This window comes from Ornithorhynchus anatinus, chromosome 14, assembly GCF_004115215.2.
Source record: "Ornithorhynchus anatinus isolate Pmale09 chromosome 14, mOrnAna1.pri.v4, whole genome shotgun sequence".
Taxonomy (NCBI): domain Eukaryota; kingdom Metazoa; phylum Chordata; class Mammalia; order Monotremata; family Ornithorhynchidae; genus Ornithorhynchus; species Ornithorhynchus anatinus.
In genome coordinates, this window is record NC_041741.1 from 4,463,043 (window position 1) to 4,480,226 (window position 17,184).

Here is a 17,184-nt window from a genome sequence, read left to right on the forward strand (position 1 = left end):
CCCCAAGTGCTTTCTCATTAGGTATTTCATCCTTTTAACATCCCCATGAGGGAGGGAAAGGCAGGTGTGTCCCCATTCTACAGAAGAGGGAACCAGTAATAGAGAGGCGAAGAGACTTGCCTAAAGTAACATTGCAGGCTCCCGGCAAAGGTGGGATTAGGACCCAGGGTCCCAGCCTGGGGTTTCTGGGTAAGCATGTTCAGTGGGTCTTTTGCATGTGTCCCTGAATGGTGTTTCAGACCTTCCCATGATATATGCCCAGGCTCTCTTTCTGGCACTTGAAGCTTCCTTTTTGCACAGGAAAAAGAGGCCAGCTCTTAACTCTGGGAGGTGGAGGCAGGGGGACAGGTTTTCCTACTGGCAGGACAGGTGACATGTGGGGGTGCAGGAATCCCCTGTGAAAAATGCTATTTGGAGAAGGGTGAAGGCTCACTTCCTTCTCTGCTCTCTGGGGGCTCCAGTGCCTGGATTTAGAGCCAGAGCCACCTACGGGAGGTCAGCTCACCCTCCCCTCCTCCTCTCTTTCCTGCACCCTGTTGGAGAGTTTGTGCTTGCCAGGCATGATGCTGGGATGCAAGATGCTCATCTTACTTTCCATTTTCCAGGCTGCCAAGGCTGCCAGGGAACAGCTGCCCTGGGGCCTGTGTAGCCCTTTTGGCCTGGACAGAAGAGTAGTGTGGCAGTGACATTTTTTCCCCTCTTTTGGCAAAGCTTTCCATTTTTCCTGCAGTATTATTTTATTTAATAGATATTTCTTCACAGAAACCAGCCATCAATGGCCTCCCACCAACCCCAAAAGTGCTGGTAAGACAATTTCAGTATGTCAGCTAAAGCAAATGTGTTTTTTTCTGTTTAGTAAAAGTAAAAGGCCATTCACTCCAAGTGCTTTGAGCTAATCAATCAATTGTATTTATTGAATGCAAAATTATGTGCTTGTACTAAGAAGAGCTAATGATTAAATGCAGAGTAATAATTATAGTCACTGTAAATGAATTAATAAAACAGCTTCATATCAGCTTATACTGAGGACGGCAAATGAATGAAGACATTCATTCAAATCTAGAAAATTGACAGTGTTCTCAAAAGCCTGAGAATGGGAGTAAGGGAACCAAGCACTATTTAGTAACGTGAAGAAGCTTTGATTAGTAGGAATAGATAGATGTGGGTTAAACATGCTGTCTTATTGGCAAATTTCCTTGGTTAAAATGTACCATTAATTCCAAAAACCTCCAACTATATCAAGTGGAGTTTTGAAACAGTGGCAGATGCTAGTCTAAAACTTTGGAAATTTAGAAAAAAGCCCAATAAAATGGTTTGAAATCTGTTTTTAACACAGTGACCTTGTATAAATTTGTCACCTAGTGTGACAAATTGACAAAGCAAGTACACTCCAAACGCAACAATGATCGATCCGAGTGGTAGCTAGACAGTGCAGTTTGGTAATGTAAACAACTACACAAGTTGCAGAAGGGAAAGGGGGGAAAGAGAGCGTTAAAGCCACTGTGTAGATGGTTCATCCGCCAGCCTGCCAACAGAGTAGCTCTCCCTAGGGCCGCTGGTAGGCAAATATGAAACCTCAGGAGATGTTTAAACAATTTTAAAATTCACTTGGAGAAGAAAGTGTTGATACATAATTTCCATATTTGGAGTTGATGGTACATTTCTAGCAAACCCACTGATGAGAATAGTGGTAGTTCTTAAGAAAAGATTTGCTTACCTAACACATTTTTTAATTGATGAACAATCCCAAGTTTTAAAGTAATTTGATTTTTTTTCTTTTTTTAAGATGGGAGCCTGTTTTTCAAAAGTTTTTGATGGCTGCCCTTTGAAGATTAATTGTGCAACATCGTGGATACATCCTGATACGAAAGGTAGTCTGTTTTTTGTTTTCAAAACTGTAGAATAAACTAGCCCATCTTGCTGGGCCACTAAGTAGAGTTAGGGTGACAAGAAGGTATATGGACTGCAGGAATGGGGTGCCAAGGCAACTGGAGGTTACTCAGTTCTTCAGGAAGGTGGTGTGAAAAGGATTTAAATTTGCAGTTTAGATGAGCCTCACCTTTAAGACCTTAGCCTTACAGCTGGCTAACCAGTCCTGAGCACATGGGCCCCTAAGAGATACTCTCAATTTTAAGTGATCCCCTGCTAGGAGCTCTTTCTGCTGGGGTAAAAGAGCCAAGTAACAAGATGGGAGAGAGAGAATTGGGAAGGAGAGTTTTGGGACAGGCAACTGAATTGAGTTAACTCTGTTGTTGCTGCTGTAGTGATAATGGTAATGTATGTATTCAATAAAGTACCTTTATGCAATGCTGTTGGGAAAAATTTTCACAGAGAGAATTAGACATGGTCTTTGGACCACCAGGAGCTCACAGTCTAAAACTAAAGGGGGAAGAGAAGGTTGGCAACAGACACACAAGGAAAACTGAAACAGTAGAAACACAGAAACCAAGTAAGACAAAGACAATGCTGAATACAATAGAGCAATAAATAAATTTGTCCTTATTTTACAACTAGGGATGGAAATTTAAGGATAAAACCCATAATTTTATAGGGGATTTGGGATCAGTAATTAGATACCATGTATAAGATTCATTTTCATTGTAATCTTTCAATTGTTTTAGATCAGTATATCATTTTTGGAACAGAGGATGGCATTTACACGCTGAATCTGAATGAACTTCATGAGGCAACCATGGAACAGGTAATTAAGAGTTTGAAGTGTCATTGAGTAGTATTGCAAAATGGCATCTTGCAATTTTACTCATTAAAGAAGTGATGCTTAATGTTAGATCCCAAATTCTGGTATTTGCTTATCTAAACATTCACTGATCCTAAAAGGCAGTCTATGTCAATCTTTTTTTAAAAAAAAATATGGCATTTGCTAAGCACTTACTATGTATCAGACACTCTACAAAGCACTGGATTAGATAAACCCTAGCCACGTTGAACACAGTCCATGTCCTTCTTGGGACTCAGAGTCTTAATCCCCATTTTACATCACACAGAAGTTAAATGATTTGTCCAAGTTCACACAGCAGACAGGTGGCAGAGCTGGAATTAGAACCCAGGTCCCTCTGGGTCCCAGTTCCGTGCTCTATCTATTTTGGCCACACTGCTTTTCACTTGTGAAGAATTATTTTTTAGAAATTTGAGGAAAATGTGTTAAGAATTCTTCCAAACTTAGAAAAATATGTATATCACTCTGCTATTTGGGAAGAAGTATTTTAAAATGTGTGTGTGATTATCTAAGTTCAATGGCTCATGTTTCCTTTTTCTAGTTATTTCCAAGGAAGTGTACGTGGCTGTATGTTATTAATAATACTTTAATGTCATTATCAGGTACGTATGCGTTTTTCAGTAATTAAAAGTTAAGCATGGTGACCATTTAGGAAACATAATTTTAATACTGTATTTTCATTCAGTCGTATTTATTGAGCGCTTAGTGTGTGCAAAGCACTGTACTAAGCAAATGGGAGACTATAATATAGCATTAAACAGACACACTCCCTGCCCACAACAAGCTTACAGTCTAGAAGTGTTTTGAAGAGTTACTGTTTCTAGGGAAAATTTAGCCGAATTTTATTTTAGCTGTCCATTGACTCATTAGGGTAATGAGCATGGAAACTTGGGGATGGAAGAGGCTGTGAACCACATAGCCCATCCTCCCACTTTATGTCAAACCCTCATACTCTGGAACAGTTTATCCTAATTTTAAATACCTCCAATGGTAGAGATTTGACAGCCTCCCTCAGCCCTTACCTTTAATCACTCTTTCTCTTGGGAAATTTTCTTCTCCTTTTATTTATTATAGGTTTTGGATTTCCATCACCGGGTTTTTTAGGAGAAGAAATGGTTCCAAAATCTTCCTGCATTGTGGTCTCATTATCAGCTGTTTAGACCACAATCAATTAATTATATTTATTGAGCACTTATATACAGAGTTCTGTACTAAGCTCTTGGGAGAGTACAATATAAGAATCGGGTAGGCATGTTCCCTGTCCATAACGAGTTTCCAGTTTAGAGGAGGAGATAGAGATTAATAAAAATTAAATAAATTATCAAAATGGACATAAGTACTGTGGAATAGCATGAGGGGTGAGTAAAGGGAAAATTCAAGTGACACAAAGGAGAGAGAGAAGAGGAAATGAGGAAACCAAGAGAAGCTGCTGCCTAAGAAAATGGAGTTATATATTGCAGTCTGTAAAATGGGAAAGAGAATCAGCGTGGAGGGCTGCTTTAATCTCATGGATTCACCAGAACTTGCACTCATGTGGTTCAGGATCCTTGGTTGCTAGCCCCAGGCTTTTCAGGCTCAAAATGGACTTTGTGCCAGGTCTTGTTTAAGGTACCACCATCTTGCATTGACACTGCCCTACGAGCAACACAAGCAAGGCCAGGGGCTGCTACATCAGAGGAATGTAACTGTCTTTTAGAAGACAAAATGAAAAATTGTGAGCTATTGGTCCAAGTGTAAGCTGGAAGGTAGGGCTAAAGAGTCTGTGTAAGTGAAGTGGGTAGGGTGAAATTCCTGTACTGCCATATTAACTGTTGGAAAGCTGGGAGCCTAAAGCATATTGCAGAACCCAGTAGAGAAGAGCAGAGAGGTGAATGTTGTAAGATCCCCACAGTGAAGTTTCTCAAAGTGTTACTTGACCGTCGGATACATTTTGTTTTATATATTACTAAATTTGACCCACTTTTCTATTTCAAGATCATGGTTAATTTTAAAATGATTTTTTAAATGAATTTTAAGCATTTGTAACTTCATCTTTTCTTTCTGTTGGGCTTGCCTTTCTTTTTGAACGTTCTGGATGCATTTCAGAAGGTAAATATGAGCATTTTTATTTGAAAATTGTATTTATCCACCCTAAGACACTTAGATGAAAAATGCTGTTTATTTTACAGGGAAAACATTTCAGCTGTACTCCCATAATCTGATAGCTTTGTTTGAACAAGCCAAAAAACCTGGATTAGCTGCCCATATTCAAACCCACAGGTTCCCAGACCGAATATTACCAAGGTATAAAATGTGATCTCTGTTCTCTTCATATGTGTGTTTTGAATGAGCATGAACATTTATGAATTGTTCTCTTATTAGAATTACTTGCTCCGTGTTGAGGATCCACAAAGTTTTCCTTTGCTCTGATAGGTATTAAAATGCAATCACAGTGAGCAGTTTGTCATTTTGCCTTTTTTTTTTTTTGTAATTTTAGGAAGTTTGCCTTAACAACAAAGATTCCTGATACAAAGGGCTGCCATAAATGCTGTATAGGTGAGAAAGCATTTCATGATTTTTTTTTCTATATTTAATTGTTCTGAAACATAAAGCAATCAGATGGCAAGTCAAAACAGATATTCAGAAACTTGTTTTTAAATGCCTTCAATGCTGTCTGCAGGCAAAATGACATTAGGAAGAGATGACCATGTGACCACATACAGCATATCTTCATGTGTATTAGTTCCCATTTGTTGAGAAACCACAGTGCATTGGCATAGTTCATTGCCTTCTTACTTGAAGTCTACAAGGCGATTGAAATGACATGACACGCAAGCAGTGGGTTCCGGCCACAAAAAACCTCCTCTCCCCATTAGCCTATCTGTTGATTCAAAGAGGCAAGAATTCAACCAGGCTGAGGTTCTTATCCCTGGAGCTCGGTTCTGTCTCTCCTAGACTTGTTCTCTGACTTTCCCTGTGTTAGTAGTCTCCTCCCTGACCCCTCTCAGGAGGGAAGACAATCATAATAATAATAGCGATGGTATTTAAGCACTTTCCGTGTACCAAGAACTCTGCCCGCTGTTGGGGTAGATTCAGTCCCTATCCTATGCAGAGCTCCATAATCTGAGAGGTAAAAAGAGCAGGTATCTCTACCCCACTTTACAGATGAAATCACCGAGTCGCATGGAGGTGAAGTAACTTGAGCAGGGTCCACACAGCAGTCCTGTGGCAAAACTGGGATTAGAACCTGGGTTTTGTGACTCCATCATAAAATTTGAGTTAGTATAGTAAAGGTGGCATTTATTAGATGTTTTCAGTCAACCAGGTCCTGGGGTAGATGCGATAGTTGGACACAGCCCAGTGGGGTTCACAATGTTAAAAGGTAGGGGGGATGGGTATTTTAACCCTATTTTACATTATCATTGGTGTGTTTCACATTAGAGGCTTCACTTTATTATTGAGATGGGGAGATTCTTATTTTATCTTTTTTGTTTAATAATGAAAGTCATAGAGAGTACCTCTTGGGAAACAAAAGGGAACCCGGCTTGAATGGGCAGTTACTGCTCTTTCCACCTCAGCATTTGATTTGTGGCCTCCCCAAGCCAGCTGGATTTTGTATTAAACTTAGGCATTGCCATCACAGATGGTGTTTTTTGGGGTTTTTTTTTTTTGGTTGGGTTGGTTATTTTGTGGGAATGCATTTTTCCAAGATTGCTGAGTTTTGTATCCCTTTTCAGTGAGAAACCCCTACTCAGGACATAAGTACCTCTGTGGAGCTTTGCAGTCTGGAATTGTTTTACTCCAGTGGTATGAGCCGATGCAGAAATTCATGTTAATAAAGGTACACTTGAAGCCGACAGCATCTTCCTTGTTTGTTTCCAGTACTGTAGTAGAGTTGCCATTCAGAAGGAGCGTATTTTTCCATACTAATCACACAAATCAACTTCATAGATCTGATACGTCTGCAATGGGATTAAATGACTGAATGATTTGAAGCATGATTTGGAACTGCATTCCTTATAGTGGTTAAACCTAAGTCTTGTATGCACTTCCTGCAGTTAGAGGGGCTTAACCGGAATGGGAATAACATGTATATTCGGGTGCTGCGTCGGTCAGCTGTAGATGTGACAAGGGGAAAAATGCTCTTTAAATTGCAATTCTGTTGTCTTTTCCCTCAGCACTTTGATTTTCCATTACCAAGCCCCCTGAACGTATTTGAGATGCTCGTGATCCCAGAACAGGAGTATCCCATGGTATGTGTTTCCATCAGCAAAGGCACCGACCCAAATCAGGTGGTTCAATTTGAGACAATCAATTTGAACTCTGCATCTTCATGGTTTACAGAAATTGGTTCAGGTAAGCAATTTCCACCCCCTCCTGGGGTCCTGACACAAACACACACCTAAAAAATTAACTAATGACTTCAGTGTTTTTCCATCATAGTGAAAATAGATATTTCCCTTCATAAAGAGAAGGTATCATTATTGGGCTCCAGTTAAAATCATTGTAAAATCTTATTGCAAAAATGTTAAACATTTTTAACAATTAATCATCAGGGTTTTAAGGGTGTTTTTTCAGGATCTTTCCTGTTTACATCAACTTGTAGGGGAAAAGTAATATCCTGTCTTTCTCCTGCTCCCTCCCATAAATAATTTGTCCACAGCAGACAAGTAGTAGAGATGGGATTAGAATCCAGGTCCTTCTGATTCCCAGACCTGTGCTCTATCCAGTAGGCCATGCTGCCTCCCTTAAACTTGTTAGGCACATCTGACCCGCCAGCCAGCATTAGGTGAGACTGTCGCAGGCTTTGTTTTTTGTTTTTTTCCCACCCCTCGGTTCTACAGCTCAAAAGCTGTCATGACCCACAAAAGTCCTGTGTGAAATGGTGGCCGGAGGTAGTTGAGCATGGATGGAGTGATCTGAGCAGCAGGAGAAGTTGTGAAGGGAAACAGCAGCCTCCTCCGGCTGACCAGAGCCCCCACTTACCAGTGCCTGCTTGGCAGGGGCCCAGTTTGGGCTATTAGAGACAAAAAAACCCCAAAAATCTAGGCTGCTGCAATTAGCTGCTGTTTCTCTGCTCCTGCAGTGGTATAGAGCCAAAGTGTGAGGAAGGTGTGCTTGAGGTTAGGGGAGGGAGAAAGAATTGCTATAACTGTCTTTATCTCAAACTTTGTTCCAGTCCCTCACCCGTTCCACTTTGAGCTCATGGAAATACGGCCCTCCCACACACACATTGCTGATACGGTCCGGGGGGCAACAGTTTACTCTTTGTGGGGTTTTTTTTTTTTTTTTACATATTTGGTCATCTTATGCTTTTGTGAGCAGAGATTGTCAACATTATTAACAGTTAAATTGTAGATGACAGTCTCATTTTGGTGCAAGTTTAATTAAAAGAACGTGGGAGAATTGAGTAGTCAAGTACTTCTGTCTTAAAGCAAGGTGATAGTGGTGAATTTCTGATAGTTTGTATTGTACTATTGTACAATAGTAGGGCTTTAGTAGACAGGTGTGGGTATATGTTGGTTTGAATTATTCCAAATTCTGCAATAGTGGCTATTTTCCATGTGCATTTGGATAGAATGTGATTAGGGAATGTTTTTCCAACGGTGTGAAACTGCTTGAGCTCAGCAGGATGCATAGTTGAGGGAACTGCTTGTTTGCAGGCATGCTGGATTGGAATGTGTGAGCGCTGAAGCAGATTTTCCTTAATGTGAGGGTTTGTAAGTATGCAATCCCTGTGTTGGAGCACTGGGTTTATTTTTTCAAAGAAATAATACTAGCACATAAAAATTGGTTCTAATATCTGTGCTCAACAGATTTCATTGTCCAGTCAGAAGAATCAGTCAAATAAGACTTAAAACTAGAGCTTGGAGAGAAAAAGCTTTTTTTTTAAAAAAAAAAAAAAAAAGATACAGTGTAATTGTAATGTTTTCTTTTCTTTCATCAAGGTAGTCAACAGTTAGATTCCATTCATGTAACTCAACTTGAAAGAGACACTGTTCTAGTATGCTTGGACAGTAAGTATTACATTCTGATCTGTAGACCAGTTTGGGATCACTTTTAATACTTCTTGAGAAGGTTCAAGGTTTATCGCTTTGAACAGTTTTAACATCAGTAATACTCTTTACATCTTTTTTAATGTTCAACTAAAATTGTTTAATCAAGACTAATTAATGCCCACTAAAATATTGAGCATCATAGTGACCTAATTTTGAGAGAGAGAGAGAGAGAAAGAGAGAGGGAGAGAGAGAAAAAAAACTAAATTAGGAGGGAAGTTTGGAAATATTTTAAACCAAAGTTTACTTATGGGAGAAATGTATTATTTGGTCTGAATCAGCACTGACCTTGTTGGGAGCTCTGTGTTTTCCATTTTACTGGAACTCTAGTTGCATTTGATTCTGATGCCAATAGGGATCAGAGGCCATTATCATAATTGTGAAAACGTGGCAAGATATGACTATAGAAGGGCCAGTTGTGGGAGAAAACTTTTTAACTTCATTTAAGAACATTTGTTTATCAAAATGACCCATTTTGATGTTGCAGTAAAACAATTTAAAGTATTACAGTTTAGAGGCTGAATGAAAGCTGTTAGAAATCCTGCATGTAAATAAGCAGAAGAGATAAGATTTTCGTTTGTCTAAGATGCACAAATGCACAACCTAATAAAGGAAATTATTGTATGAAAGCCCCAAAATTCAAAAATGAGCCTACAACTTATTAGCCACTTGATTTGTTGAGGTTTTTTGTTTTTTTAAAGACAGCTCTGTGCTTATGTAAGTGCTTTATTAAAGTTTTCCATTCTGGTTAGGGTTCTTTGGTTTTATGATTTCTGCCCAAATCTTCATGCCTGATTTTTGTTGTTTTCTTTCAGAATTTGTGAAAATTGTGAATCTTCAAGGGAAACTGAAATCAAGTAAGAAACTGGCCTCTGAACTAAGTTTTGATTTCTGCATTGAGTCTGTAGGTAAGTTTCAAAAACAGAAAAGGAAAAAAAAAGAATTTGTGCCAGTATTTAAATTTGGATGATGTCCAAACTGCACTTCAAGCCACATCTAACACATCAATGAGGGTGGATGTGCTATTGTCATTTACATCTCTTTTATGTAAATAAAGGAATATTTTGATGGATTATCCGGTCCTGCCTCATGAAACAAATGCCAAGGAGTGTACACCCCTGTAGCAGATGGGGCTAGGAGCATGTTTATGGGCTGGCAGTTCTGTCGTGCAGTGTGTTTTCACTTGCATTTTGAAAAGATTGCTGTTAAGGAACTGATAAGCTCTTCTGAATTGCACATCTGTTTGGGTTTGACGTGCTGCCTTATTAATGGTACGTACTGAGTACTTACTGTGTACAGAGCACTTTAATAAGTATCAGGGAGAGTACAGTTCAACAGAGTTGTTTAATAAGTATCAGGGAGAGTACAGTTCAACAGAGTTGATAGACACGTTTTCCCTGTCCACAACGAGCTCATGGGATGAAACTGCCCTGTGTATGAGTGTGCAAATGACCTTTTGGGCAACAAGGAGTTGTGGACTGTGTAATTTATGAATGCTGCCTCCAAACATTTTCTCACAATATGAAAAATGAAATGTACTAGTCTAGCTGACATCTCAGAAGTATCCATGGCATTTTAGCATTTATCACCCTCTTCACTCTCTCTTGCCTCCTCCTCTGTTCTGCCCTTCTCTGATCAATTTATTTTCTCTTCCTCAGTCTCTCACTCTCACAGTTCTCGTCCCCTCTTTAGTCTCCCCTGTTCCTCTCCTCTTTAGTTTATGTATTTAGTTCTCTTATAGTTTAGCTGTGAAACCTGTGAACAACCACAAGATGTTGATGTTTTCTTCTCCAGTCTTCCATTCTCTACCCTGTTTTTTTCATGCGGTCTTCCTGTTCTTTATTTTCTTTGCTTCTCAAGGTCCACCTGGTGTTTCTGGCCATCTCCTAGGGCCCCACTGCCTCACTTCACATAACACATTCTTTTTGAATAGGAATTGCATTTTCAGTTAAACCTATGAGATACTTATAAGTAGAAATATGGGCCCCCAATTTAGGAAGTTTATGGCAGCAATTCTAGTGTAACTGAATTTCAGTAAATGTTTATCTTTGAGAATCTGGAGTAAGTGTGCTCTTAAAATTTGCTAATAAAACATTCCTTAGCCATAAAATTTGAAGTGTTAATGATTCAGACATTGGAATATCGCACCGACTACTTGGGCAGCCTTCCTTGTCTGTAGCGCTGTGGTTAGCGCAAATACAGCAAATGTGTGTACACTGATTTCTATTTAATTGTGCAACTTTCCCTTTCAGTTTGTCTTCAAGACAGTGTTTTGGCTTTCTGGAAACATGGAATGCAGGGTAAAAGCTTCAAGTCAGATGAAGTAAGACGGATTGTTTTTAGCAAGCTGATTTTATTTTTTAAACAATTCCAGAGGTCATCATGGTTACTAGCTATGTCCAGCCCCTCCAATTAGCCCCAGTCTATTTGTGGATAAAAATGTAATTATCCCTATTTAATTGATATTCTGAAAGCAAAGTCCTTAAGCCTGAACTAGGAGGTGCTTTTATCTGAGAATACTTCCTAACCTTAGGAATTCCTTTTATTCAGAGAAACCCAACAAAATAAAGCCCTTGGCTCAAATAAGAAAATTGCCCACTCACATCCTTAGCTTTCCCTAAGTGCTGATGTTCATTTACTGTTTCCTGGCTCAAGCTACCTTGTGCCAGCTCACCAGTCCTTCCTCTCCTGCATGTTTTGAGAGAATAATATTTCTGAGTTAGTCACAGCAACTCCAGCATGTTAAGCAGCTTTTGGTATTCAAGCCAAGCCTGAGTCTCAGAAGATGTTTGCACGTTTTGCATCGGGGATAGTTCCCAAGTTGAGGCTACTATTTTTCCACTGGAAAAGCTGACTTAATGAAAAATTGGCCTCGAATAACTAATAAAAGAGGAGCCCAGGCATATGTCAGCTGGGTCAGTGTTTGAAAGTTGCCATTACAGACTAGTTACTAGTGGACACTACCAAGTGGTTCCTGGTCATCTGAATCTTTATTTGCCTCCAATGAGTATTATTTTGGAAACTTAATATGAAAGCTACTTCGAACAAAGTATAATAACTAAGTTCAGGTAGAAACTGTGATTTGAAAATCTTATGATAACACTGAGACATTGATAATTTTTTTCCTATCGTCACAATCTTTTTCAGGTTACCCAAGAGATTTCAGATGAAACAAGAGTCTTTCGATTACTAGGATCAGACAGGTAATCAAAATGCTGAAGAAATTCAATTCTGACATGTGTACATTAACTTTGTAATGCACTGTCATTTGGTATCGTCCCCCTGCCCTCCCCCATAAAATTATAAGCTGCTTGAGGATAAGGACTGTAATGTTTTACTTCCATTGTAGGTTTTCAAATTTCTACAGTGCTCTCTTTACACACTGTTAAGAGCTCAGTACTGATAATGAATATGGAATTTCAAATAACAGTTTAGGAAAAAATTTTCAGGTTTTTTTGTGTGGTTTGTTTTGGGGGGGGGGGGCACGTGGGGAGGATGCATTTATCATCAGCATGAATTTCCTTCTCCCTCTACTCCCTCTAACGCCCCCCCCCTTCACCTCTCCGCAGCTTAACCCTCTTTCCCCCCCATCTCCCTCTGCTCTTCCCCCTCTCCCTTCCCATCCCCTCAGCACTGTACTCATCTGCTCAACTGTATATATTTACATTACCCTATTTATTTTGTTAATGAAATGTACATCGCCTTGATTCTATTTAGTTGCCATTGTTTTTACGAGATGTTCTTCCCCTTGACTCTATTTATTGCCATTGTTCTTATCTGTCCGTCTCCCCCGATTAGACCGTTAAGCCCGTCAAATGGCAAGGACTGTCTCTATCTGTTGCTGACTTGTTCATTCCAAGCACTTAGTACAGTGCTCTGCACATAGTAAGCGCTCAATAAATACTATTGAATGAATGAATAAGTCAGTTGATTTCAGTGGAAAATATTTAATATTTTCTGGCAGTTTGGTGTTTCAATAGCAGAACACTATTTTTAATCCCTGGGGATTGGATAATGAAATTTAGCCTACTATATGAGTCTTTGTTTAAAAAACATATCACAAAGACGCAAATAATATTACTAATCAATCGTAAGAGAATATGGCAGGATTCATAACAAAGATAAATGTCTTTTGTTGTTAAAAAAAAAAATTTAGTTCAAAGAAGTTCCAAGGGCTGAAAATATCTTTACAGCTGTGATCCTGATGTAATCTTCTGAGACCACAAACAATGAGATTTGTCCCCGGTGTGATTTTAGTATGGGAAACATGAGACCTCTCCTTTTTTTTTTCTGCTTTAACAGCCCTTCTGTTCTGTTTCCGTTTTATTTTTCAGGGTTGTTGTACTGGAAAGCAGGCCCACAGAAAATCCCTCTGCTCACAGCAATCTCTACATCTTGGCTGGGCATGAAAACAGTTACTAAACAACAGCAGCCCAACTCAAATGACAGGAAAATGAATACATCCCATATGGGAGGAAAAAAAATCCCTTTAAGGAAATTTAATCCCAGCAGGACTATGACTTGCTTTATCTGTTGTGGGTGATATTTCAGTGATCTGTACTTTAGGGTGGGAATCAATACTTTCTGTAGCTGGAAACAGCTGTTCTATCTCTTGCCACTGTGTGGTGGTTTATATCAAGTTTGCTTAATAAAAGCTATGAGACACAGAATACTCTTCTCAGTTCCAGGAAACCTAGCCTTTAAGAAATAATGTGTGCCACTAGGATGCCAGGACATTTTAAGATATAGTTCATACATGATACCTTTATATAAATTAAGTACTGACCGTTTTTTCATTTTATACCAAGTTTTAGTCTTAATAAACCCGAGCTGTTTAGGAAGTATTGGCCAAGCCTATCACTTTTAAATCAGCCATTCTTTAGGGGTTTGTAAAATAGAATATTTAATCCTTATTTATTAATCTGCTGCTAGGATGTTGTAACGTATCTAAGTTTTAGCAAAGGAAGGTTACAGAGCAGCTTACGATTTTTTACAATTGTATAAATGATGGTTATTCTTTTCCTGTAGGGGTAGTGCATTATTGAGGGGTAAAATGCCATTTTTTCCCTGTATAATTGCAGTTTTGTACAACAAAAGTATTTTATAAAACATTTTCATGCAGAATTGCCTTAAAAGGGAATTTCATATCCTGAAGTATCAAGGGTTTTAGGGTGCATTAATAAGTGTAATGATGATTGAAATAGAGGCGTGTGTGTAGCACTGTGTGTGTAGTTTTGTGTGACTGTACTGGTGCGTGTATTCTTGACAAGCAGTATAATATACTTTTTGTTTTTACATTAGGGATAACAACTGGTTAAGTGTATGCTAGTACATGTTAAATCCTCCCTAGTGTAGGAAAAAAAGTATCTCACTGTCCATGCCATGTATTTTATTTGTGCTATTCCAGAGGAATGCCTGTAGAGCAACTATACATACACTTTAAAATTTTGCCTTTGTCAGGTTGCTCCTTTTGGGAAGTTTGTAAAATCATTTTAATGTCACTTAATTCCTCATGGGATAGCATAAATATATAGTAAACAGTATTCTAAAAATTAAATGAGTTTAGGGTATTTTAGGTTTTTTTTCTGCCAATTTATTTCTTCATTAAAGAATCACATTACTTCCATTTGTCTGTATTTGTTTATTTAGCACTCTGGTAACACTGTCTTCTGACGGATGATATTTGGATGTTATAACAAAAAGCTCTAGCATTCCATCTTGATTTTTTGTCTTTAGGAGGACTGTGAAGGTTTTCTCTTGAGAGAGAAAGAGAGAGAGACAACCCTGCACTGATTCTCCCCATTCACCCATCAATATTGGTATGCTTACTACAGGATGTTAAGTGGAAATAAAGAGCGTAAGGGAATTGTGTTATTATTATGGTATTTGTTAAGCACTTACTGTGTGACAAGAACTGTTCTAAATACTCGGGGAGATACAAGTGAGTTTAGGTCAGGTGCAGTCCCTGTTGCACATGGGGCTCAGGATCTGAGTGGGGAGAAGAACAACAGTTATTGAATCCCCGTTTTATAGATGAAGAAACTGAGGGAAAGGTAAGTTTTTACTTTCCCAATACAGCAGGTAACTGACAGAGCTGAGATTAGAACCCAGGCGCCCTGGCTCCCAGGCCAATCCTCTTTCAGCTAGACTACACTGTTCTCCATTGTAGCAGTGGAGACTGCAACTATTGTGTGCTTGTTTTTGAGATCATTGAATTTAACTGGTAGAAGGTGGTGGTGGTGACAATCAAAGCTGATTCCTCTACTTTCAAAGATACCAAACTTTCTTTTTGAGTATGGGCCTGAGGGAGAAGTCAATTTTATTTATTGAACATTGTACTGAGCTCCTACGGGAGAGTTCAAGAGAGTTAAAAGATGTGGTCCTTGATGTCAAGGAGCTTTTAATCTAAAGCCTCAGTACTCTCCCACCTGGGGTAAATCTGGCTCCGACAAGCCCTATGAAGATGAAGCCCCTTCCTGATCCTGCCCTCCCTGAAGAGGAAAAAACATTAGGCAGGTTGTATAGTGTATTCTTGCAAGCCACCAATTTCCTTTAATTTTAAAAGAGAAAACTCACTAACCACATCTGAAAGGGCATCTGTACCCAAGGAGTGTTGCCAACAAACAGTTGTGATCATCAGTCATGAATAATTGCCTCAGTAGTTTTGGAAAGTAGTATTTTGGTATTTTATGAATGTCAACACACTTTAAGGTTTGTCTTTCCCCTGGTCTTGTTTCTGAAACCCAGATTTGCTTGAACTCCACACTTAAAGTGAGTGTTGTGGCCAACATCTCGAAATGAACACACCCATGGTCCCCTAAGTTGAACTTTCTTCCTAAATGAGTGGCAGTGTAAAGGTTCGGTGAACAAAGAGTTGGTAGTGAGTGCTAATTTTAACAAATGGTGAATGTTACTTTAGAGGTTATGTTGGTGGAAATGAACTGAAGGCAAGGAAGGAAATTTCACCTCTGGCCTGGAACTTCCTTCCTCTTCATATCTGACAATCAGTCTTCCCACTTTCAGAGCCTTATTAAAAGCACATCTTCTCCAAGTCCTCATTTCCTCTTCTTCCACCACCTTTTGTATTGCCTTTGAACTTGGATTTGCACCCTTTTTTCACCCCTCCTTCAGCCTCACAGTATTTACGTACAAATCCACAGTTCATTTGTATTAATATCAGTCTCCCCCTTTAGACTGTCCTCGATCAATCATTTATTGGGTGCTTACTTTGTGCAGAACACTGTACTGAGCATTTGGGAGAGTACAATACAACAGAGTTGGTAGACACATTCCCTGTCCACAAGCAGCTCACAGTCTAGAGGAATAACGAGCTCACAGTCAAAAGGCTATACAGCCATGGTTTAAATTCTCAACTTCTGCCCTCAAAGATGGGGCATGAAAGAGTTTGGAATCCATTTTTGATATATATCTGTGGGCAGGGAACGTGTCTGCCAACTGTTATATTGTACTCTCCCAAGTCTGTGGTACTTAAATCTGTCAGGCCTCAAACAGACCTGAGGGAAGATGCCAGAATCTTCAGATCTGCTCTTGCCAATTTACAGTCAAGCAATGGTATTTGTTGAGCACTTACAATGTGCAGAGCACTGTACTAAGTGCATGGAAGACTACAGTACAACAGGGTTGGTAGACTCATTCCCTGCCCACAGTGACCTGACAGTCTACCATGAATAAATATATAACTTTGGGGTGTTTGAGGTGAGGGAGCAAAGATCTTGTGAAGCCTCTCATTAAAAAAAGAAAAAAAAAATCTTGTACTACAATAGTCCTATTCCAAGGCTGCACATGTGTGAAAGCAATTTCCCCATTGGATACCCTGAGCCTGAAAGGACTCGAGTTGTCAGAAAAACAGTCCCTTAATTGTGTTCTAACCAGCCTGAATCTTGAAAACATTCTGTACGGCAGGCAGAAGTCAGTAGGTACTCAGGTGACACACAGTAAATGCGATTAACTGAGTTTAGGAGTGTTGCATTTGATATTCTGGAATAATTTAAAGAAACATGTCCCCTTGATTTCTGTCAGGCTATTGAATCAACAGATTGTGCAAAAGTATGCTTGTTAATTGTTGGGACAGAATTAGTGTTCTTAAGATATGTAATGCCTCCAAGTCTTATTAAAAGATCTGTTTCTGTGGAAGGGCTATTTCTGTTTCAGGTCTTCCCGATGTGATTGTACCCGTGAACTTAATGGCAGCCTTTTCATGAGGTTTTAAAATAGTCTTATGAAACTGTTAAACTTTTTTGGATCCATAGACACCTGTAAACTATAGGTTGGCATGGGGAATGTATCTCAGGTGACAGTAACTTGTGTTTATTCAAGGAGTGAGCTAACTCCCAAAGGAAGTATCTTGAAAGTAAATATCAAGTTGTTTCCTCAAAGAATTGAAGCCATTTA

General features: G+C 39.2%; 1 protein-coding gene across 2 annotated transcripts in view; it reads left to right on the forward strand.

Moving 5' to 3' along the window:
* MAP4K5 (mitogen-activated protein kinase kinase kinase kinase 5) overlaps positions 1-14,398 on the forward strand; it is a 64,653-nt gene extending 50,255 nt beyond the window's left edge. Inside the window, exons 19-32 of one of the 2 annotated variants that reach the window (XM_001515094.4) lie at positions 763-804; positions 1,787-1,871; positions 2,622-2,701; positions 3,279-3,339; positions 4,823-4,825; positions 4,906-5,020; positions 5,214-5,272; positions 6,454-6,557; positions 6,895-7,072; positions 8,665-8,733; positions 9,588-9,680; positions 11,025-11,095; positions 11,920-11,975; positions 13,107-14,398. In XM_001515094.4, coding sequence (XP_001515144.3) covers positions 763-804; positions 1,787-1,871; positions 2,622-2,701; positions 3,279-3,339; positions 4,823-4,825; positions 4,906-5,020; positions 5,214-5,272; positions 6,454-6,557; positions 6,895-7,072; positions 8,665-8,733; positions 9,588-9,680; positions 11,025-11,095; positions 11,920-11,975; positions 13,107-13,194 — 1,104 coding nt within the window. In that variant the 3' untranslated portion in view covers positions 13,195-14,398. The remainder of the gene's footprint in view (positions 1-762; positions 805-1,786; positions 1,872-2,621; positions 2,702-3,278; positions 3,340-4,822; positions 4,826-4,905; positions 5,021-5,213; positions 5,273-6,453; positions 6,558-6,894; positions 7,073-8,664; positions 8,734-9,587; positions 9,681-11,024; positions 11,096-11,919; positions 11,976-13,106) is intronic. The other variant, XM_007663051.2, reaches the window with a different exon arrangement.
* The last annotated feature ends 2,786 nt before the right edge of the window (positions 14,399-17,184 follow it).